This window comes from Austrofundulus limnaeus, unplaced genomic scaffold (assembly GCF_001266775.1).
Source record: "Austrofundulus limnaeus strain Quisiro unplaced genomic scaffold, Austrofundulus_limnaeus-1.0 Scaffold6, whole genome shotgun sequence".
Classification (NCBI taxonomy): Eukaryota; Metazoa; Chordata; class Actinopteri; order Cyprinodontiformes; family Rivulidae; genus Austrofundulus; species Austrofundulus limnaeus.
This window is the reverse complement of record NW_013952408.1, coordinates 3,575,416-3,599,514: the sequence shown is the minus strand read 5'-3', so window position 1 is coordinate 3,599,514 and position 24,099 is coordinate 3,575,416. Positions and strand designations below refer to the sequence as shown.

Here is a 24,099-nt window from a genome sequence, read left to right as displayed (position 1 = left end):
GTGTGTGTGTGTGTGTGTGTGTGTGTGTGTGTGTGTGTGTGTGTGTGTGTGTGTGTGTGTGTGAGTGTGACAGAGGAGCTCTGCTCTGAGTCCAGCATGACGTAGACTAACAGCAGCTCATTCTGTCTGGATTTATGGTGTTTTGAGTTCACAAACTACTCGTTAATTTTTTAAAAGTTGAGGACATTACATTAGCTTGTAGCTGCGCTGCTGATCAGCGCTGTTTATAGAATATGACCGGACTCACGGGAACCTGGTCACACGCGGGGTCTGTGTTGGTGGTTCTAGCTGTAATATATAAAAGTAATTATTGATAAGGTAACTATTCTGTGGCTTCACCTGTTGCATTTTCTTGTAAATAAAGAGAAAGTAGCTTGCAAAGCTGTTGTATCGGTGCTACGTGATTAAAAAAAAGAGTTTTCATCGTGCGTCTAATCACACACACACACACACACACACACACACACACACGTGTCTTTCTATATGTGAGGACCACACACAGCGCTCACAGCCTCGCGCTGTGCTGTTTTTTTTCCCCAAGTTTGGTGAGAGGTGGATATGGAGGGGTGCAAAAATAGCTCTCAACTTGATCTGGCCTTATTTAAATAAAATGACTACATGGGGTAAAATTCTTGGAGGGGCGGGCCGTGTTGTTGGCGGGGTGGGGGGCTTGAATAATGGTAGGGGAAATGCTGATTTTGACTCTTCGCTTATTTTGTGATCACAGTAACAGAGGACAGGAGCCTTGCAAGGACAGAGACACACCTGACAGCTTTGTACCATCTTCATCTCCTGAGAGCGTTGTTGGCATGGAGCTCAGTCGCTACCCAGACCTGTCTCTGGTGAAGGAAGAGCCGCCGTCCCCTTGTTTGTCTCCTGTGCTTCCTATGCTTCCTGCTCCTGATGGAAAAGGTGAGCCCCCGCAGCTTTCTGCTTAACTCAGTCATTCAGTTATAAAGTGTAGGCCCGTTTTCACAGTGTATTTGAAATGTTTTTAGGRTCTCAGATCAAACTGCAGGACATCAAGACTGAGCCTTCTTCCATGTTCTTCGGCCCCCCGTCTAATGATTCCAAACAAGGGCTGGTTTCTGTAGCTATCACGCTGAGACCAGCTGCAGCTGAGGTAAGACARCTTTCACAGTAATCCTGCACTGACACAGTTTTGTAGTTTTGTCACGATATAAAACATTATCWGCCAGTAAGTTTGAAAGACGAAATACATTTCATCTTGCAATTCCTGTCTTTGGCTGATAATGTTTTGCTATGAGGTTTTTAGGCATTTATTTATTCTTTGTTGTTGTAAGGTAAAATCTCATCTTCTAAATTATGTTGTGTTTGTGTGTCTCAGAACATCACAGGTGTAGTGGCAGCCATCTCAGACCTACTGTGCGTGAAGATCCCCAGTAGCTATGAAGTTAGCAGCACCCTGGACCGGCCCCCACCATCTATGGGTCCGAGGATGATTCCACACGGCATGGAGCCCCGACCTCCTATGCTTTTCCACAGACAAGGAGAAAGTGCAGGGCTTCATGGCGGTCCTGGGCACATGATCAGGCCCAGCGGACCRCAAGGAATGATGCAACAGCAGGCACACCATTTCCATTTTCAAACCAGTAACCCAGGTAAGGCAGTCCAACTAAATTAAACAAAAGCATCACTCTTTCTCCCAAATACTAGAGTATAACCTAGAATTAGAATGTCATGTCCAATTTAGGCTGCACAATATGACGCCATGTATTTTTTTAATTTACCATTTTCTTTAAATATTCTTTAAATTGACCAAGATTTTTAATTCACAGCAAAAAAAAAGATAAGTTTAATGAAAATGAAATAAATACAGTGTGATTGCGTTGATTGAGCAACTTACCTTCTTGTACAAATTATTCTTCATAAAGTGATTGTATTGAAATAAATCTCAAAATAATATTCTCATGGAACTTTTTATTTGTTTTGCTGTCGATTTTAAAATTTTAAAAAGTGAATATATATATTTWATGTTCCTTCAGGCTCTGCTGTAGGTCGAGGACCTGACCATAAGACCCTTGCCAGTCCTGGATGTAGACCTCAGTGGTGCTGCCACTGTAAAGTGGTGGTTCTGGGAAACGGAGTACAAAAAGCCATCAAAGACCTTCCTGCTCAAATGAAGGTACCCAACAAGTGTGTCTGAAAATCTCTTGTCGTGTTAGATTATTTAGGCACACCATGTTTCAGCTGATACAGTTGGATGTCAAAGGTGAGGTTTGAAGACTTTTTGCTGAAAAACAAACRTGCTGCTTCCAAGTTGCACGTATTTGTAAGCAAAATCATGAAAAGTCACATTATTCTGTCTCTGATCAAAAGGGTCTACATGAAAAGTGTGTTTGTTTTTCCTAAATGACAATCCTTCTAATTTCATTATTGATCTCCCTGTGGGAAGACAAAGTGAGCTGAAACTGGAAACTTAGACCTAGTGCTGGACAATAATTCATTATTGATATATAAAATGATAGAAAAGGTTTCAATAACGGTGATATGACTTTAAAAAAATTGAGACTACCGTAATTCAGTGGTGTGGAGGTGGTTCGATTATCGACGTCTGATAAACTTCAGCTTTGAGTCTGCTGTAAATGTGCCAGAGTCTGGTGCTGACTTGCAGCAGAAACTCATTAAATCTGTTYCATCTTATAAAGTTCCTCTGGATAGAACATTCTGAGTRTATGAAAATKAAGTACCCTAAATATTTAAGCCCTCTTCCTAAAACATCACCAWCTCCCTGTCAGCAGCTGTGCCGAGCAAAGTGAAACCGACATCAGTATTTCAGAATAATGTACAAATTTAAAAATACATCTTAAATGTACCATTTAAGCTTTGGTTAATTATGTTTTTTTTTAGGAATTCAAAAGTCGTTTTAAACCAGATGAAAACCTGGTCTTCTGTAGTCACAGCTGCTATCTTCTGTACTGTTCATCGCCACCGCTGCAAACTAAGCCCAACACAGAAACAAAGGTATGTATCACTKTGTCTCATGTAGAGGAAGCAGACTAGTTACACAGTGTTAATGTTCTTTCTTTACTCCTTTTATCATCTCTTYAGGAATCCATGTCTCTCCTTCAGGCCTCGGAGCAAACAGAGAGTCTTTGTAAAACTCAGCATCAGTACAGTAACAACATGTCCTCGCTAGACGTTCACTGCCTTGCCCAGCTTCAGCCCAAACAGTCTCCCCCGTCCACTCCTCCCTTCCCCTTCCCCACAGCAGGCGAGATGCCCAAGACCGAGGCCAAATCGGACGCCCTCAAAGTGACTGTGAAGCTGAAGACCCGTCCGAGGTCCTACGATGGCTGGCACCAGGGGAAGAGACAGAAAGGACTCCGCTGGAGAAAGTGGACCATTCAGGTGATGGTGCCGAGAACAAACTCCCAGCTTCCAGAAGAAGACAAAATCGACGAGCTGCTGCAGAAGCTCGGCGCATCCCTCCGCCCGCCGTCTTTGCTCAAAGACAAGAGGCGCTGCTGTTTCTGCCACCAGTTTGGAGACGGGCTCACYGACGGTCCTGCTAGGCTGCTGAATCTAGACCTAGACGTGTGGGTCCATCTAAACTGTGCTCTGTGGTCCACCGAAGTGTATGAAACCCAAGCCGGAGCCCTCATCAACGTGGAGCTCGCACTGCGTCGCGGCCAAACGGTGCGCTGCGCCTTCTGCCAGCAGACAGGAGCGACCAGCGGCTGCCACCGCCTGCGCTGCACCAACGTTTACCACTTCACCTGCGCCCTGCAAGCCCAGTGCACGTTCTTCAAAGACAAGACCATGCTGTGTCACGCCCATCGGCCCCGAGGAACGGCAGGCCACGCCCTGGAGCACGAACTGCGCTGCTTCGCCGTCTTCAGACGTGTCTACGTCCAAAGAGACGAGGTGCGGCAGCTCGCCACGGCCGTGCAGCAGCCCGAGTTGGGTTACACGTTTCGGGTTGGGAGCCTGGTGTTGCATGCGATAGGCCAGCTCACTCCAGAACAAATGTCGGCCTTTCATTCCTCAACCGCCATCTTTCCAGTCGGCTACGAGGCTTGTCGCATCTATTGGAGCATGCGCCACGGCAGCCGCCGCTGCCGCTATGTCTGTTCCGTCGAAGACCAAGACGGGCAACCAGAGTTCATGATCCGAGTCGTCGAACAAGGCTACCAAGACCTGGTCCTGACTGACACCTCTCCTAAAGGTTAGGGTTAGGTTCAGAATCTTGTTTTTTTATGTTGGTTTTTCCTATTTATAACCATCTTTTGTGCCTGTCTTGTCTTAATCAGGAGTGTGGGATAAAGTGTTAGGTCCAGTTGCAGAGAAAAGAGCTGAAACAGGCACTCTGAGATTATTCCCCGTGTATCTGAAAGGAGAGGATCTGTTTGGGCTCACAGTTTCTGCAGTCACCAAAATCACTGAATCGGTTTGTACCTAMTTTGAGTGGTTTCATTTTGGAGCATGAGTTTAAAATCTTGGTGAATTTCTGATTTATGTGTTTTTACATACTGTTACTCCAGCTCCCAGGAGTCGAGGTGTGCGACAGGTACTCATTCCGTTACGGACGAAGCCCTCTTGTGGAGTTACCGCTCATGTTCAATCCTGCTGGTTGTGCCCGAGCAGAGCCAAGAACAAGCTCTTCATACACCACACTGGTGATAAGGTAACTTTGAATCAGGACAGCTTTGACTTTTTCAAGCAATTTTACACATTTTTTGTTCTTCTTCTCACAATTTAGGCCTCAACCCCAAGTTGTGTCCAGCAGCAGTGCGAGATCTAACCAGAACGTGGCACCAGGAGAAGGTGGCGTTCCTCACAGTAAGCCTCCAGTCGTACACCCCAGGTCCTCTCAGTACCGCTGGATGAAGAGTGAGTGGAGAGTAAATGTCTATCTGGCACGCTCCCGCATCCAGGTGAGTCCAGTACAATTCATTAAAACGTGCTTTTACATCGTGGTTCCTCGTTGAATAAATAAACGTTGCTAATGGAATGTGTTCACAGGGCCTGGGGTTGTTTGCTGCCAGAGACATTGAAAAACAAGCCATGGTGATCGAGTACAATGGAACGATTCTCCGGAATGAGGTCGCCATCAGGAAAGAGAAGATTTATAGATCTCAGGTATTCATTTTGGGCTTTTTTTTGTTTGTTCGTTTTCCCATTGAAGTTATTTTTCTTTTATCTTTCATTGAAGCAAACAGCGTTTGACTCGTCCTTGTTCCTTTGCAGAACCGAGCAGTGTTCATGTTCCGCATCGACAGCGAACACATTGTTGATGCCACTCAGAGTGGAGGGCTTGCAAGGTACTCTTAAATCAACAAAATTAATCATTTAAAAATGTTTTAATTACAAACATGAATAGGAAAGATGCTTTTGTTTCCACATATATTTTGTTGAATTATACCAAAAATATTATTTCCCCTTTATGTAGTTTTAATTTAGGTTTTATTGGTTATTACAATATTATATATACATATATAAAAGCTGATTAAATTACAGTGAAATTGTTTCTTGTAAAAGTAATTTTTATTTATTTATTTTTTTAGATATATCAATCACTCTTGTGCCCCTAACTGTGTTGCTGAGGTGGTTACATTTGAAAGAGGTTACAAAATTATCATCAGCTGCATTCGAAGAGTTGAAAAAGGAGAAGAGGTGGGTATACATGTATATTTATATACCTAAGTATAAATTAGTGGTGTAATGGTACATGTACTGCGATTTTATAGTAAAGACAATTTGGACTGATACAATGAAATACATAACAAATACGTCAGTCAGAAGTGATCCAGGTCCCTCTAGAACCAGGCATGTTTTATTGTTTTTTTAACCACATTTTGCTAACAGCCACAACAAAAAAGAAGCAGCAGATGGGAAAAAAGAGGCGCATGTTCAGTAAAAAATAAGATACAAAACTTTCAATTTAAAAGGTACACTCACCTTGTTGGGTAATATTTTGTTCATTATTGTGTAAAAATGTCTCTTTAAAGGGCCAATATTATGTGTTTCTCGTGCATAAATTTAAATACTATACCATAATAAAGTATATGTGTCACCTTTAGTTGTTATTAAAATGCTGTTTTTATGTTTAAATAGAAAATAAACTTATTTACTCATCACTTCCTCTTCTAAATGCCTTGAAATTGGCCTCTGTCTCTTTAATAATGCGCGGGGGGGGGGGGGCTGCTATGATGCAGTTTACTTGGCATCTGAAAATACATTTCCTCAAAGGTATTTTTAATCTGAAAAGAGCTTCACTGAGTGAGAACTAATGTTGAGAGCTCAGCAGACATTTAGGTTTCACTTTCAATTTCACCCGAGAGTCTGCAGGAGTCATGGGCGGGGTGTGTGGGGAGGGGAGGCCCTCTGCCATGAGGAAGTTTGGCTTAAAGACACGTCCCAGGGGCGTTTCTGGTCCCCACCTGTCGTTTTGCTCCTCAGCATGGCTGCCTAAAAACACTATAGGATTTCTCAAACATGCATGAATGAGTCAAAGCAAGGYTTTGGACATGTTTTTTATGAGAGTATAACATTATAACATGATATAAAACTCAAAAAAGTTTATTTTACAGGATATTGCCCCTTTAAAATATAGATAGTTTGAAATATGTACCAGAGTTGCTTATATGATACAACTTCCTGCCATACCGGCACTTCTCATCTCCCCCTGCTGGAGTGATCTGCGGCCCTGCAGAGAATTTCCCACACAGTTGATTTGATATAAACAATCAGGTCTTCAAGCTTCTGAGTGTTATTCTGAACATCTTCTTTTCTTTCGTGACTTTAATAAAAAAATAATAATAAAACGTGACCACTCATTTTGGTTTAAAAGGGTCTCTAAAAAAATATTGTAGTTTATCGCAGTCATTTCTGAGACAATTTATTGTCTAGCAGAATTTGTTATTGTGACAGGCCTATTCACTGTATTCATCAAAAATGTCTGTACTGAATATTATTTTCTCAGTTTTGTTCCTAAACAGTTGCTGGGTTGTTGTTGTAGAAAGCCTAATTGTGATGCTCAGTAACATATTTTTCTCCCTTGTTTTTCAGCTGTGTTTTGACTATCAGTTTGACACCGTTGAGGGTCAACACAAAATCGCTTGCCATTGCCGAGCTCCAGAGTGCAGGAAGTGGATCAACTGAGTAAAACAAGAAACCTAAAAAGCATTCCTTGTTAAGAGAGTGTGACGTTATCTCTGCACGAAAAAAGAGATAAATAATTGAAAATAATAACAGGATTTCACACTGAAGTCGTTTTAAATAGATAACCGGAAAGGTCTGAATCGTTTGATGATTTGTTAAAATCACGGGTTATTAAGATCGTGGGATAGAAATGAGTAAAGGATGGAAAACTACCACAGTAGCAGGATGTGACTTGTGCCATACGTGAGGGGCTGTGTTGTACGCGATGCCCCCCCACCCCCACCGTCTGTATGTATCTGCGTGTTTGTTTGGTGTACATGGGGTGCAGAATCCACCAGCGAATGAGAAAGCACTGTGCAGGGTGCGGCCTTATTGCTTACTAAGGGCAGGCCCTTTTGTTCTAGACTAATGTATACCATTTGACTAAATGTAGACATCACTGAATGAGGAATGTACAGCAACAATATACCGTGAAGGGAATATTAACTTGCACTAAGAAAAAAGACAAAAAATAAACAAACACACACACACACACACATATACACACACACACACACACACACACACACACACATATACACACACACACACACACACACAAACTTTTAAATACTTGATTCCATGAGTCAGTTTTATCATAGGTCTCTGTCATGTGATTTGTGTGGAATTCGAGAGGTTTTGTATTTATTACTGAGTGAATGAACTTTATTCTTAAAATGACGAGATTGAGGTAAAGAAGGCTAGATTGCTATTGCTTTTGAAGATTGAAGAAGACACGCTGTTACTTTTGTATAAATGTACATAAAGAAAACTATAGGAATAACCGACCAAATACTACCTTAACCTTCTTGATGTTTGGGTGTTTTTAAATTGTTTTCTGTTTTATCTGTCATTGAAATTTATTTAAGATGGACGTTATTTCCTTTTGAGAGTATATATTATGAATATTCTGTACAGAATTTGTAATATAACCACAATAATTCACAAAGTATTTTTGTTGTATTAAAAATAAGGTATTGTAGCGTAGTGTTTTGTGACTGACACTTACTTTGACCACTTAAAAGAAATATTTTTGTTGACTAACGAGTTAATGGTTACAGAATTTTTTTAAAACAAGGACTCTTCAGATGGAAAGAGATCTGAGTGCTGTTAATCAGGTTTGATTTTAAAGAACTGTGAATTAGGTTTTGAAACCCAAAAACAACTTTTTAACTTTATATTGTAACAAGAACAGCAAACTGTTTTGTTTTGGTTTTTACTTTACCTTTTTTTTTTCTTTTTGCAAAAGAGTGCAAACATCTGTTTTTTTTTCCTTGTAGATGAACCAGTGTGCGACAGAAAGAATTGTATGTGAAATTGTAGTTTTTTTTTCCTTTTCRTTTTTTCTCGAACAGAAACGGCATTCTGCTTAATCAGAAATATTTCTTATACTGACACTTCACAAGTCACGTCGCTTAGAAACTGAAGAGTTTTTTTGCGTGCACAATTTCAAGTCGACTGTAAAAATTTTTGCAGACAGTCTTAGAACTTGTAATGTATATGGCATGTATTTTTTTAACTTTCCGAAGACTCAATTGTATATATTTTCTCAATGAATGGTTGTAACAAAATTGTTTCTTGAATATTTTTCTTCTCTTGTATATGACTTCATCCTGCCAGTGTGTTTGTGCTACATTTTCTCAGTTTGTGTAAAGTAGTCAGATTTTTCCCTCTTCTCCTCCTCCTATTCTTTTTATTTTATTTTATTTTTTGTTTATTTTTGAAAATGCCTTTTGAAGTGTACAGAGTATGAGGTTTGGAGTTTGTGGAATTGAATTTAGAATCATTTACAAAAATAAACTATTTTACATGTTAGCAAACTGTGTACGACTTATGGAAAGTGGTTATTGCTTTTTATTTTGGCCAGAAGAGGAAGTTAATTATTAAAGAAGATAAATATTGGCAATAAGTTCCTCTAGGTAAATGGAATCGGTTGAATTTTTTAGCATTTCACATTCATCATGTTACAAATATCCCTCTCATGCCCAAGTTACAGCCGATGCTCTTTCACACTTTGTCATTCAAAGTCATGCATTGGTAATAAGCCAATAGGTGAGAAGGTTKTTTCTGGTCTGAAGTGGCCAAGATAAAGAGGGAAAACCTCTGAAGGACTGGCTTCAGGATGCCCAAAGAAGGTAAGCCCTAAATATGAAGAAAACAACAATTGATTCGCTTTTGTAGGCAATCAAATCCAAGATGAACGCCACAACTAAATAATCTGGCCAGTGCCAGCAAATACTCCGATACGGGGCTACTTTTTGTTGTGGTACTAACTGAGAGTCATTCACACACACACACACTACAAGCTTTAACAGATTGTGCAAGATTTTTTTGTTGAAAGCTTTTGCATGGTGGCAGGTGATACGCATTCATTGATTTTTATTGCATTATTTTTATTCATTAATTTCTACTTTTAATTTTAATCTGGCCATTTTGCTTTTGCTCTGTTCTTATCAAACCATGTTGCTCCCAGTACCAATAAAATAAAAATAAATGCACATTGCCTATTTAAATTTTTCATCAAGCAAATATTTAAGTCACAGTGACATCTGTTGGAGAGGATTCTGTTTACAATGGAGTTGTGCCTGTTTGGTGTTGCGTCAAAATTCGTGTTACTCCACAACATGTTTTTTGTTTGTTTTTGTCGGATTTAGATTTCGACATTTTTATTACTTTTTTGTTTATTTTTCTACCTGAGTCAGAAACAATAATGAAACGAAAAGATTAACAAAAATATATAGCTAAGTAAGTACTACAATGTTACAACGCAAATTAGCTTAGTTAGTACAGACAGGTTACTGGACTGTGTGCCCGGGCTGTGTGGGGCAGAAAGCTTGATTTTCCCGAAAAACAAACAAACCAAAAAAAAAGTAATAACACGGAGGAGTGCTGTTTTCGTGCAGTCTGCGCGTTAGGCTAGAACCCGGAAGCGCGGCTGGGGACTCATTTCATCGGGGTGGCAGAATGCTGCAGTACACCTGTAAACAACATGAAAGCCCCACGAGGAGGTGTGCCSTGCCTCGTTCTAGCAAACGAACTTACTTCCTGGTAGCTGCTCCTCTTGCTCGGTGTTTTCGTAGTAAGTGGGGGCAGCTTAAAGTCACGGTAGGGGCGGCAGGTTCAGGTTTGCTGTCGCAAGCAATTACTTTATCACGGTGGTCTGTTTAGCTCTTTTAAAGAGAGAGAGAGAGAGAAAATGGGAAGCACGGTGATGGAGTCCAGCAGCAAGGAAACCTCAAAGAAAATACCCAAAAAGAAGAAAGGTCTGCGGATTAACATGCCAGTGAGTCGGTGAATTATCAAATAATTTGGCTTCTTACTGTGATTGAATAAATAGGGTTGTATGTGATATTTCTAATAAACGCAGGCTGAAACTTTTAGTAGTTTTTAGCTTGTTTGTTTTAATGCATTTCGCCTCTTGTCGCGTGCGAGTGATTGTTAGCTACTTCTGTTCGAACTTCAAGTTCATCACTTCGCCTCTAAATATTTAATTTACCTTTCTAAATGAAGTAGGATGGCCTCAGTTGGGTTTCTAGAAAAAACTTTGCACAGGTAAAAAAAAAAAAAAAAAAAAAAAAAAAAACGTGTATTTTATCAGCAAGTTCAGCTACAAGCCATTAACGTGATGTCATTGAAGGCAACACCCCTGTTAAAGCTGCCGCTATTGTTTACATTATGCTAACTTTAATTAATTTAATTAAATATTAGTTAGCCCTTTTCCAAACCAAAAATATATTATCTACCAAGTTGTAGAAAAAAAATCAATGAAAACAATTTAAAATGTTTAAATTTCACACTAAACCTAAATTTCACTTAATCAGATCATCTCGTCATTATCATTAGTAAGTATCTTTTTACTGACATGAACTGATTCACAGTTGCTTTTATTAATTTATTTTAGCAACAGATAGTGTACGTAGGAGCCCTATAAGTGGCGTAGTGCGTTTGCTCATATTTGGCAGTTTGATTTTTAGTTTACTCACCTACGTCTTTTGCGCATAGATTATGTTTCCTAATTTTTTTGTTTGTTTTTTTAAGTTGCCAATGCAGTTGTGGTTGTTTGTAAATAATGCATTTTTTATGCACTTGCATCGACTGGGCAAATAAACACCCCCACTGTTTTCATCATGGCTATCAAGTGCAATGCAGTTGGAAACTGTCACAACTTTAACTTTTTGATCTCAAAGGTGGTAAAAAGCATTTTCTGTTTTTATGAAGATTACAGTAAATATTTASACTGTGCAATAGTTTATTTGTATTAAAGTTGGCTGTTTTCTGCACAGTGTATCACCTTTTTTTATAGTTTGTTTCCCAAAGAGGAATKTTACACCTAACTGTTGGTATGGAGAAGAAGCATGATATGTTTTGCATTTTCCTGCAAAGCTTATTTTGGAGGCAGAWTCTTTTTTTCATAAAGCAAGTGATTAATGGGACAATTTTGCAAACCCTGTCTYAAGAGAGTATTTATTATGTTTGCTGTATTCTTTGTGGGTTGATTTTATTTTTGACTCACAGATCTTCATTTTTATTTTTCAGGACTTTGGTGCGTTTACTGCCCCACAGGTGGAGACAAGTGGCTCGACCAAAACTGACTCTCAAATGGTACATTTAATCATTTTTTTGGGGGTCGTAGCTTTTAATTTACTTGCCAACTGTTTGTGTTCTCAAGCTGGCCCCGTTATCCTGCCACATGATTTATGAAGGCAGTTTGGATCTGTTTGCTTGGCTCTGAATTCATTAAGATGTGAATTTGGAAGAGCAAATTATTACACAGGGTTATCTTTTCTTTTCTGCCAACTCTTTTTGGCTTTCAGTCACATTACGCCCAGCGTTCAGGCTCATTTTGCAAAGTGATTTTTTTTTTCCCCCACAAAAGAAAATAACCTTGTCCCACTGTCTTGTCTTTTTCATTTGTATATCATCTTCTGCAGTCAAAAGACATGTTTATTTAAAAATAATTTTTTGTAACATTTGTGCAGGGCAGATAACGACCTTTACCATCCTGTGTTTAGTAAAGCCGCACGGTATCTAGACAAAACCCTGATAGCTACTTTGCATGCCTTGACAAGCTCTTGCGCAATATAAGATTGAGATTTGTTGGCAAATAGAAAAGATGGGCGTGTGCGCTCACGCCTCTGGATTGCCAAAGGATTGGTTTAGACTGAAAAGTGCCGACGTACAAGAAAAAGCAGACTAAACTGTCCTTCCCTTTTTGATTTAACTTGTCACAAATTATATTTGACCTTCCAGCAGCCGCATCACTGCCCTGTTATTCTCTGCAGAGCAGTTTGTTTCCTTTCATTACTCCATGCAATTCATAAAGAGTAAATTTTATGTCTTTTTATGCACTAGCAGTATTAAATTTGCATTTAATTGTTGCAGTGAATAGAGCTTAAGATCTCTGTATATTAAACTGCCTCATTGTATTTGAGCCCACAAATGGTTAAAGGATTTGTTGTTGCTGGTACATCCAGATTAGGTAGTAGGCAGCAGTGGGAGCGGTCTCCTAGTATACTGGCTGCTGCTTCTCATGTTTTGGTTTGGAGTCAGCGCAGCGATTAGTGAAGCATTTCTCCATTTGTTTACATACTGACATTGCAAAGACAGACTTTTAAACACAGAAAATCACGAGCAGAAAGAAAAGAAAACATACATTTATGCAGTAAATATGGGTGTGCATTTAGCAATGCTAGAAAAGCACATTGTGCTACTTTTCTACCATATGATGCATAACATGAGTAATAAAGCTAGCATTTGTTTGGAGGAATGCATGCACCTCTTCTGTCAAAAGCTTTTTAATAAAAATCTTATGTGATCTGTTAGAGCTCAGACTGTGTTGAGTATGACTCGTAGCTACTACCACCCTAAACTTCAGCTCAATATTTGCACAATCGACTGAGTTATAGTCAGTTTTTTGTGTTTGCTCAGGTTGATTAACTGTGGCAGCCATTTGGATGTGAGTTGACTCCGAACGCTAATCAGTTGTTGATGTACATCTGAGGAACGTTTAACTGAAATCCATCAACTGGTTCATTAAATGTTTTTGCTAACAAACAGACAAACATGCAGGCAGTTACATAATGGCCTGCCTTTTGTGGTTGCAGGTTCATGAAATCACATCCTTTCCCTTTAAGGTGAAAACCTCAGAGATACTGCTGTCCTTTAGCATTTCTYGACGACGTGTTTCCAAAAGAGTTAAAATGGAAACGCACAAAAACCAAAGAAAACTAAAAAAGAAATTCTCATAACTAAAGAGTTTATTCGTTAAGATGTCATTAATGTCATGAGATGACATCATCTACAGGTTGAAATGTTAAAACGTATAGAGATTTAAGACAAAGTCAGTTACACTGAGCTTCGGCTATGAGCACAAAACTGTGTTTTACTCAAGTCAGACTGTTTACAGAGACACTGGCTGAGGGATTGCAACACAGTAATTTCTACCTGATAAACAAAAACATGTGCGGCCACAAACACAGCTTACCCATAAAGTGCAATGGGAACAAATAAACAAGTGCTGGATTGTTTTTACCCCAAGTGCTTCATTAAAAAGTCACATCTATGAGAGACAGCCCATAATCAATCAGTCAGAAGACTTTGCACCATTATCCGCCTACTCGACCTAATCACACGTTGTATCGTTCTAGTTCAAGTGAAGCCATGGTTGTTTACAAACCAGAGTGTTTTTTTTTTTGTTTTTAGCTACAATGCAGCCTTGCAGACACTGCAGGAATTCATTAATCTAAGTGTGCACAAGTTCCTTTTTTATTAACATAAGATTACTGCAGTGGCTTTGGTGCAGTGGCTTTTTGTTTTGGCCCACAAACCCAATCTCTGTTGTCTATCTGTTCCCCTCTGGTCCCCAGGCACTATGAACCAAACAGAATGAATATATTGTGCAACATAATCTGTAAACTTTAGGCATGCAGCTCAAAACTGCTGTCAGTAAACAGAGTTTGCTGCAGCACCTAGAAGCGTAGAGAAAAACCAAAACTGCACCACTCAAACACCGAGTCTCAGAGCTCAGCATCATTTAAATGAGCTGAACAATTGGTCAGAAAAATAYAAACTGTACATTGTTTTTTTATTATTAAACCCAGAAGAGTTTTTAATGGATGTGTCTTCACGGTGCAACAAGCTATTTGTGGTGCATGCATTATTCTCAGGGTATGGTGTACATTTTAGAGGAAAATGTCTTCTCTCATTACAACCATCACTAAATTCTGCAAGGACTAGTGCCTGGATTAGGGTTGGGCAATACTGGCAAAAAAAATCACTTTTTTTATCTCTTTGTAAGTAAAAGGTCATTTAACTATGTAGTAAATTGCCAATCGTTGCCAGTCARTTAAAACTGTTTATGGTAGATGATTGTTTTCTTCGTGCATTTTCTTCCTAAATATATTTCCCTTAACGGATTTTTAAAAAATCACAGCATTGAATTTTATCGACATTTAACTACAACATTCTCACTTTTTTTTAATGCACAGCTGTAGATTGAAAAGTGCGCTGAAGCCTATTTACTTTGACAGTCTCTGATTTGTGAGCTACCATAAACTCTTACAGTGTGGTTAAACTAAGCTAAACAGTGTGTAAAAAGGAGAAGTTACTCCTAGGCGAAAAAATGCAATCAGCAGTTATTGTTTCACAAGAAATCTGTTCTATATATAGTGTTTCGCTTTGGCCCTTTCACTTTTTACGAACTAGCTCTGCAGCATTTCACAGAATTCTGCAGTGACTACAATGAGATTATACCATGTAGTTATTTGAGTACACAGGAGTAAAAAGGTATTTTTATTGTCTGCCAGGGGGAGCGTCTCATTCATTCAGCCAGCCCGGTCAAAGGAGTGATTTCCAAGAACCCGGCCAGTTCGTCACCGACAACTCATTCGGCTCCGATGCAGATAAAGTACAGTTCAGCCTCCCCCAGGACCATCTTCCCTTACCCCTCCCATCAGAACGCCTCGCCCAAGTCCCCCCATCGGCTAAGCTTCAGCGACATCTTCAGGTCCAGTTCCCCAAATGCAAGCAAACGAATTTTCTCCAGAACCAGAAAACGTAAGTAGACTAGAGAAATCACATTTCCTGCAAATACACAGTGTGAGTGCTTATTGTTGAAAGACTTTTGCTGAAGTGTCCTGATGCATCTCAGTAATCCAGGCAGAAAAAAATCAAAAAGAAAAAAATAAGTAGGTCCTCTGGACGGGTTCTTCTTTAGTGAAACGTTTCATCTCTCGTCCAAAAGACTTCTTCAGTCTGATGAGTTTCAGGTGAGCTCAGCMCTGCCTCCACATGRTGGACAAACAGGTCAGTCACATGCAAAAGAGGGCCATCGCCTAACAATAGGCTTGATTAGCTGTGTTGTACATAGAGGGTCATTTGCCCCATTATATGACTTATTGGTTTGGATGCTTCGGCTGTGGTTATATGGTGTTTTTGTTATTTTTATGTAGTGAGTGCAAGCAGGGCTCAACGTCCCCTTGTTTTTGTCTCGCTTTTCCTATTTGTGTTTGTATCGTTGGGGCCCTGATTCACACCTTTTGTTCACAGGGGGCTGAGTCATACTTGCAATAACAGCATTAAAAAACTCAAAAAAGTTGATTTTTACATAATATTGCCCCTTTTAAAGAAGCAGTATTTGCCTATTTGCTGAATTAAGCAGGAAAAAACTTGAAATGACCTCATGAATTTASCTGAAATAAAGCTAAAATGTGCTGCAAATAGCTAAAAATAGAGAAAAAGGCAGAAGATAGCTTGAATGAGCAGAAATCAGCTGAGAAGCACAAAAAACAAATTATCTGAAATAAGCAAAACAAAAGCACAAAACATTTGAAATTAGTAGAAGAATAGCTGAAATGAGCACAGTAATAGCTGAAAATGCAGAAAAAAGTTAGCCAAAAGAAACTAAATGAAGCTGAAATTAGAGCAAATAAGTAAAATAAAAAAGGAGAACCAGAACAAAAGGTAAAAAATTACAAAACAGATTTATAAACATTTTGAAGACCACTCTTTTCAGTTTTAATGAGAAAAATAATGGCAGAAAAAGCTAAATTGTATAAATTGCTGAAACACCAAAGGTCATATTTGGAATGTCCTGAAAGAGCTCAACATTTTTATATTTAAGTACAAAAGTTATTGAACAAGTTAGATGCCAAAAACTGTATGGAAAACAAATGGATCATCTCAATAGTGTGAATGCTTTATAAGCCTTCACACAACAAACAGGATCTGATTTAAATCATGATTTCTAACAATTCATCRTGTCGAAACACAACACCTAGGTTGACTCTTGTAAAGGAAGTATGATACAATAGAAACTGTTCTCTCAGTTTATTTGGGTTTCCTGCACGTGTCTGAAACCRCTTTCAAGAACTAGTTTCACTCAGTTCATGYATTTTGCTTGTTGTTTTCGTTACACTGTTGAACATTGTGCAGTATTTGTCTCGAAGAACAAACCACTGCTTTGCTTTGTGGTGGCCTGCAGTCGGCGTGGTCGCAAGGTTCATCAGACAGGCGTTTGATCATCTGTCATCTTTTTAATGCTGTCAACAACTTTTGAAATGAAGAAAGGAAATGGTTGTCTGTGTTTGTTGTGTCAGTCAAGCTCTCAACATTATACAATGAACTGAAAAGGCAGTTTGTTATATTCAATTACTGGTTTGGCTCCACGCTCATGGGAGTCCAGCCAGCATACATTTACCAGCCATCATTAAAAATGCAAAAAATAGGGAGAAGTGAAACAGGCTGGGTAGAACAAGGCCATGCTTTATGAAGAACAGRCCTAGCTGGCAGAGCTTCAGCTCTCGTGTCTCCATGTATTTGGGCAGTCGATCAATGCAAAGCGAAAAGAATAAAAGCTCTTCTTCATGAAAAACCGCTCCACATCAAGCAGTCGTACGGATGAGTCATGGTTTTTGGCTCGWGCTCGAACCCATTCTTCTGTGTTTCCTTGCAGAGGGTCAGTTTGGCAGAGGTTGGTGGAACAGCTCAGTTAGGGCCAGACCTTTAAAAAAATGTAGGCATGCTTTGTTTCCTCTGGAGACTGTTATTGATGGTAACCAAACTAAAACAGCACCAAAACAAGTCCAACACTCCTCCTGTGGCAAATGCTTTGCATTATAAATGCATGATGTGGTTTAAGACGTAACATCTTGTGGAACGAAATGATTTGCGGTGCGTAAAAGTCTTGATAAAGTGCATTTAAAACTGAGTAGCTTAAAGTGAGTTTGTGAGCACACCAGAGAGACTGTAAGAAAGTCCCCTCTCTCACTTACTGTTCACATTCTTTTGTTACATTTTCACTGAGTTAAAACTATTTTGCGTTGGCTAATATTWGTTYGCTGGAGTAGCCATYTTGAATTGGGWWATCAGTTGTAGATGGACAACCAATGATTGCTTTCCGAAAGTTTGATTAAATTCTGTGTAGTGGTTCATTATGGGCACAAATTTATATTAGACTAAAATTTGTGCCCATAGTTCATGAGATGCAGTAATGTTGCAGTCAAAGAMCTTTCATGGCAGAAAGTGATTACAATCCCCGCTCACGGATTTACTTCTTTTTATTTTAGTTTTTTGTCCAGAAGAGTGCTTCTGAAACACTGTGTTTGATCTAAATTGATAAGATCAAACCTGTCTTTCATATTCACTAACAAGCAGCACATTAATGCAATGAAATACACAAAAAAATCCCAGATCTGCTTTTATCTTTAATGACATGTCAGTGATATCAGACAGCTTAATGATTTACTGTTCTCCTGACTTTTATGCCTGTTTTTCTTTGTGTTTTGTGTTTGCGTATTTTATAGGCAAGGGTTTGTAACATTTAAGAGGATTACCATAAAGTGAAGATTTAACACAAACTTCTGTTTTCCTAAGACAAATCTAAACAGCATTTCCTTACTGTGAATTAATTGACTGGAATTAGTTATGATTCATGGTTGGGACTTTGTTTTTATTTAATTTTTTGTAAGTGCCATGAGATGGCTTTTGTTGTGAATTGGCRCCGTTTAAATAAACTGAACTGRATTGAATTAACACTTGACAAAATGACACTGCATTTCAAACCTGATTCGTAGTGCAGGTCTCTGAGTTTATATTTGCATAAAGATGGTTTTGTTGATGCCCTCTTTTCACCACCTGGGTGCGCTGTAAGCACAGTCTCATTTTAATTTCTCTCTCAAACTGTATTGCTTCAACATTACCTCCTGACCCTAATTTTTCACCTTTTTTCTTTATTCTGTGTTTTGTCTTGACCTGTATAGTATAACTTCCATTTACTGTTCACTGAAACTCACCGTCTTCTTTTTTTTTCTTTTTTCTTTTTTTACGTGAACATATTATATGACGGGAATGTCACCCCATTCTAGCCTGTTCTAAATATGTTTTCCCATCGCCTGGACATTGTCAGCCTCTTGCTGCTGTTGTGTTTCCATCACCTTATCTGGAAGTGACCAGACTCTCAGGAGCTCCTCTCACACTCATGCAGTTTTTTTTATTCCCCCTCCACTTTCACTCTGTTGCCACTGTGAGCTGTATGTTGTCAGTAAATAAAAGAGTTTTGACCTTCTATATTCTTAAAGCACAGCCCTTACATGGGGAGGGTCATTATCGTTTTTAGCAAAAATGTTGTTTAATGGGCACACATTTCAGTTTTCTATTCACCACAACATATTAATGCTAAATTAGTTGATTTATTGAGAAGTGTAACATGTTACTATTTGATGCCTGAGCCCTTTTAGTTATAGTGGTCATATTGAGTGTGGAGCACTTGCATAGCCTGTTAATTGAGATCCTGGCAATGCTTCAACTAATCTGTTGAGGGGGTGAGGAGCTTCTGATCAGCTGRCAGAACATGCTGCTGCTGTCATCTGACAGAGGGGCTGTCCTCAGCACTCTTAAAGTTCAGGTCCAGAAAACCTCCAGACGCCGAACTGTACAAATGACGGAGGGGCTGCAGTTTTTTTCAAATGCTGGCTTTAGTTTGAAGACTTCTCCCCCTCGGGGGAGCTGCCACCCCATCCTGAAGGAGTTACATCACGTGATGACTGAGCGAAGCAGATGCTCCGGTGCTGAATTTACTCCGAGAAGGAGGGAGGGCGGAGAGATGTGCAGCCCGAGCCAATCAGAGGGGGCTTTCCTGACGGACTGGCCTCCTTTTACAGGCAGCTGACATGCGTGCTATATTAAAGAGATGCCACCCACAGCTGCACCTGACAGTTTACAGCACTGGCACTTCAGAAAAGACTCCTGGATTTTATTTGCATCACAGCAGCTAAAGTTCTGTTGAACTYAATGCGTTTGGATTTTTCTCTTTTTCATCAAATATAGGAGCTGCACAACGCCTCCTGCTGGCTCAGCACTTAGTTTGGGAATTTTTTTWWWWTTATTTTATTTTTTTCAGTGTCTGGAGATTGCAGTAAGTTTTTGGTTAAAGTTGGTCGGTTTCTTCTCGGTCCAGCGTCGATCCGCCGGGTTTGTTCTAAACAAGAAGCAAACCGAGGAACTCTTACTTGGGACGTCTGTTCTGCTCTCATCGTGATGCGGATGGTCATGATCAAATTTAGTTTTGAGACGACAACCCACTGCTTTCCATGAAGAGGTTTGGCAGCCTGAGGAGGAGCAAGAAACGAAAAGAACAAGATGGGTTAGAGGGACGGCATCCGTCCGAGGCTTCGTGTCTGGCTGGTAATGTACTGCACTCTCCCCCCCTCTGCAGCTCACACACATCCATTGTTCTAGTGGGACCAGTTAAACAGCTGACACTCTTACAGCTCGCCCTCATTAACATAAATTATTGGTGCACAGTAAATTGCTGCTTTTAAAAGGATCACACTAAACATTTCCACCTTTTTGTAAAAGTGAACATTACCTTGCCCTAACATTAACTTGTCAGCTCATGTTCACAAGGAACGGTGCAGACAGCTGTTACGTGTTGGTATGAAGGTCTATATTGTATCTCAATGGTATGTTAACCCCAAATTAAAACTACCTACGTGGGTTTTGTTAGGATTTAAAGCTTTGCTGCAGGAATTTAATATCTGCCTGCCTAAGTCGGGATGCTCTCTAGAGCTTTTTTATGACATTTTTTTATTTTCTAATATGAGCCACTATAAACAGAAGACTTGATTTTTTTAAACAGCAGGACACCATATGAAAAACCTTCCATTTAAAGTTTCAGCCAATATTATCAATATGGAACAAATATCTTATTATTCAAAAGCAACCAACAACTTCATACAACTTCTAGTGATGCWGCCCCTTTTTCACTTCATACTATTTTACTTGTGATTTGATAATTTTATAAAAAGAAACCAAATCTATCCCATTTTTGGCTGAAACATCTTTTCTGCCAATGATGTTCTTTTTAAACAGCCTTTTTTTTCTGATGAACGAAAAGCCTAAAGATTTGATTTTCCTCATAGTATAGCAGCTAATTACATGGCTATGTAACGGTGCTTGTCATTGTGATTACTCAGGTTGCTACATAAAGTTGAGGCGCTACACACAGCTGAGCTCTGGTTTCACAAGTGCCTGTCGTGCATCTGCAGAGTGTTAGGACGCAGGCCAGAGGGGTTAAAGCTGTGGGGCAGCAGCATCAATATTGTCATCATCAAGTTGCGTGGTATTTATTGCAATACTTGAAATGCTACTGCAGAGTTAAAATCAGCTCCCTCATTTTCTCTTACTTATTTTTACAGCAAAGTATTTTATGGCCATTCTACCATGTGCCACTTCAACGTTATGTATTCTGTCCCACATCCAGAGGGAGTTCAGAATATTTCCTCCATTGAAAACATATCATTAGAAAGTGCTGCTGAAGCTGTCTGATCGTGTTGGATTGGGTGTTTGCAGACTTTTTTTTTAAATTCCTCTGCGCAGGGGTAGCTTCTCCAGATGTAATAATCCTCCAGGTTTTCATGGCAGGAAGCCACGAACTGCGGCCGTCATCTACGGTTACTATCGGTCTGCATAGCCCCTGATTTAGAGCCAGACTGGACTTGGTTGAAGAGATGAGAGGAGCCGAGACCTGTCAGCATGATTTAAATCTACTGTATGTGTGGCTGTATAAAATGTGGCGTTTCTATGACCTGATGACACTTTAGCTTGAAGTCCTTTGATCTAGACCCACTGCACTGCGCACCATGAAACTGTTATTGTTTATTGCAGCATTTAGTCATTTGAGTTCCACATGTGAAATGTGTCTCATAGCTATTCTTTTAGAGCTTTAATATGGTTTTATTTTTCATTAATCTTATTTTGATACAGATAATAGATGTGCAGTTTCTTATTTGATGACTCAAATATAATGATATTGTAATGATTTCAAACCTAATATTAATTGAGTTGTGAATTCTCACTACTGCACATTTTGCCACTAGTGAACAGCAGATATTTACAGCGTAAAAAGGTTGCAGCAGTGTGTTCATTGGAGCTGTAGGGAGCCTCGGTGCTGCACTGAACTTAATAAATGAGACAGCGTGGCTCCACGTGACTCAAAACAGCCGATCGACTCCTCGGGGAGCAACTAAACAGAGAAGATCCACTTTTATGTGTGTTACAGCAACACGTTGTTGCAGTAAAAACTGTTACCGACACCAGTGTTGATTAGTTGGGCTAGGGACCAATAAATAGCTGCACACGTTTTCTTTTTCRGCACTTCGAAACAGAATCGCAAGAGTTATATTTTGTTTGCCTGTAAATAGCTTTTTACAAGCACTTTGTAATTATTATACAGTAATTGTGTCAAACGGTAAAATAATCTTAAACTTTGTTTGTTTGACCAAGGTGTCAAAAACAAGGTTGTCCAAACCTGTTTTTACAGGTTTCTCTGCTCCAGCACACCTGATTTGAATAAATGGGTGATTAACAGGCTTTTTGAATCAGATGCGCTGCAGCAGGAAAACAAGTAAAACATGCACAAGAAACAAAGTAGGAATATACATATACATATATAATTTTTTGAGACGTTATAWGAGTGTTTGGTATATCTGATTTGAAAAAAAATAATAGTTCCGTTAGAAAGAAAATGCATATTCTCTAACATAAAAAGTTTCATTGTAGATTACAAAAACAACAACAAAAAAACAGGCTGAAGAGAGATGAAGTGAGACATTATTATTTAGTGAGATAGTCTGTCATCTCTTTGGTAAATTACAGTAAAAATTTGCTTTAAAATAAGAATGCATTCTTGAAGGATTTCTGTTTTTCACAGGGATGCATCATGTCCTCTGGGTGGTGCATAAATGTCCTCCATTAGCCAGACAGATGAGGGGGTTCACAGCCTTGCTGTTATCTGCTCCCGTGGAATGTGCCACAACAGCGTGGCTAAAAAAAGAAGGCCTCACAGCGGAAGCGAGGCACACCAAACRGGGCCCGTCAGCCAACTAAATGTCAAGAGATAGTGTGGAGGAAAAAAATGAGCACTTAGCACTCGGGGGCTGCTTTAGGAGAAGTGTCAAAAACCTTTTTAATAACAATAATAATTAGTTTTTTAATGCAGCTTTTGGAGTTGATGGTTGTAAGAATTGTTTTTTACAACTAAAAAAGTCAGTAACTTTTCTTAAAGCAGTAAAGAGACTTACTTAAAAGATGAAACGTTGTATTTCAGTTAAATATTCATGTTGACTAATAATCTCATTGTGTTTACTGAGTTAAACTAAATTAAATTAATCTAACCTTTGAATTCACGCCTTCACATTAAAAGTCACCTGAGCGTCTTGTGCTGAACGACTCGCAGTCRGAACTATTTGGCCCTCGTAGGTCCACGTCACGTATTGTCCAGTCTCAAAAATATGTCTCCGGGGGATGTACCGTAGCAGCGCGAGTGTCACATGTCGACCCACGTTAGATGGCGATGCCTGACGTAAAGGAGCACGCCGGCTGTCATGTGCCGAACCACGTCGACGGGACACTTCAGCAGGAGCAGCTGCGTCACACACAGCTGACTGCAACCCTGGAGTTTAATGTGGAGCCGCTCYGTTATAAAGAAGCAACTACAGGAACAGAAGCAAGATAACCATGGAGCAATTCTACATAATGTAACTGCTGTAAATAATGCAGAATACATTCATTATTGATCCCTTTTTACGGCATTAATTTGCATTTATTTATGAGCCGAGCCTTGGACTGCCCTCGGTGAATTTTTATGAGCACAGTCAGGAGGATGCAGATGTCAACAGCTGTTAGTTCGCTGCAGTGTTGTAGAATTTTCCGCAGGAACAAGTAAAGCAGGGATTTGATTGTTTAATCAGCTACTTGATGCACTTTGGAAATGTCTGGCTAACGGTGCAATCACATTTATATTTAAAGTGTCTTCGGGGTATCCACATTTGCATCCTGTTTGCTCTCTGAAAAACAGCTAAAGCTTTTATTTTCTGCAAAGTTTATAAGAGGGGTAACTAGCTTTTTTTTAACAAAGCATTTTGTATAAAAGCTGAAAGTTTTCACTTCTTTCAAAACAATTATTTATTTTACCTAACTACTTTGTATTCAGTTTTACGTAACAGATTTAGTTTATTTTTACCTGCCTAATTTTACATTTATTTTTGTTCTTTTTGTTAATATTCATTCTAACCTTTAATTTGAACTGATCTCATATTTTTATTGTTTAAAATCATCATAATGTGAGTTTAAAACAGCGAGGAAGATGGAGAACAGGTGTAACACTACATTACTGAACTAAAGGTTGATGCTGTGCGTGCATACACAGGTGTTTTCACTATAGGATATTTAGATGAGCTCGTGCTGTATGGTTTCACTGTCACACAATTCTTAGAGCTAATGATGCACAGTGTAGTGTTTTTTTCACCTTTTTTCTTCAATTATTCATTCATTTTGGGAAGAGAGTTGATCAAGGAAGGATGCTGATGCATTTCTGTTTTCTTGAAAGAAAAGTAAAAACATTAAAATTGACAAATTGATAAAAAAAAATTGTAGGAG

The 24,099-nt window shown here is 39.2% G+C and overlaps 2 protein-coding genes across 10 annotated transcripts in view; both read left to right on the top strand.

Moving 5' to 3' along the window:
* The window catches only part of kmt2cb (lysine (K)-specific methyltransferase 2Cb), a 74,591-nt gene extending 65,604 nt beyond the window's left edge, over positions 1-8,987 (top strand). For all 6 annotated transcript variants that reach the window (XM_014030928.1, XM_014030936.1, XM_014030912.1 and 3 more), the window contains 13 exons: positions 728-912; positions 999-1,123; positions 1,349-1,622; positions 2,007-2,146; positions 2,872-2,985; positions 3,073-4,189; positions 4,275-4,411; positions 4,506-4,648; positions 4,724-4,898; positions 4,987-5,103; positions 5,212-5,285; positions 5,529-5,637; positions 7,033-8,987. In XM_014030928.1, the coding sequence (XP_013886382.1) occupies positions 728-912; positions 999-1,123; positions 1,349-1,622; positions 2,007-2,146; positions 2,872-2,985; positions 3,073-4,189; positions 4,275-4,411; positions 4,506-4,648; positions 4,724-4,898; positions 4,987-5,103; positions 5,212-5,285; positions 5,529-5,637; positions 7,033-7,125 (2,803 nt within the window). In that variant the 3' untranslated portion in view covers positions 7,126-8,987. The remainder of the gene's footprint in view (positions 1-727; positions 913-998; positions 1,124-1,348; positions 1,623-2,006; positions 2,147-2,871; positions 2,986-3,072; positions 4,190-4,274; positions 4,412-4,505; positions 4,649-4,723; positions 4,899-4,986; positions 5,104-5,211; positions 5,286-5,528; positions 5,638-7,032) is intronic.
* Positions 8,988-10,136: 1,149 nt separating this feature from the next.
* prkag2b (protein kinase, AMP-activated, gamma 2 non-catalytic subunit b) overlaps positions 10,137-24,099 on the top strand; it is a 29,509-nt gene continuing 15,546 nt past the window's right edge. The window contains exons 1-3 of one of the 4 annotated variants that reach the window (XM_014030870.1): positions 10,137-10,447; positions 11,701-11,766; positions 14,970-15,219. In XM_014030870.1, coding sequence (XP_013886324.1) covers positions 10,361-10,447; positions 11,701-11,766; positions 14,970-15,219 — 403 coding nt within the window. In that variant the 5' untranslated portion in view covers positions 10,137-10,360. Of the gene's footprint in view, positions 10,448-11,700; positions 11,767-14,969; positions 15,220-19,378; positions 19,846-24,099 lie in introns of those variants that run through there. The other 3 variants (XR_001312336.1, XM_014030858.1, XM_014030877.1) reach the window with 3 other exon arrangements.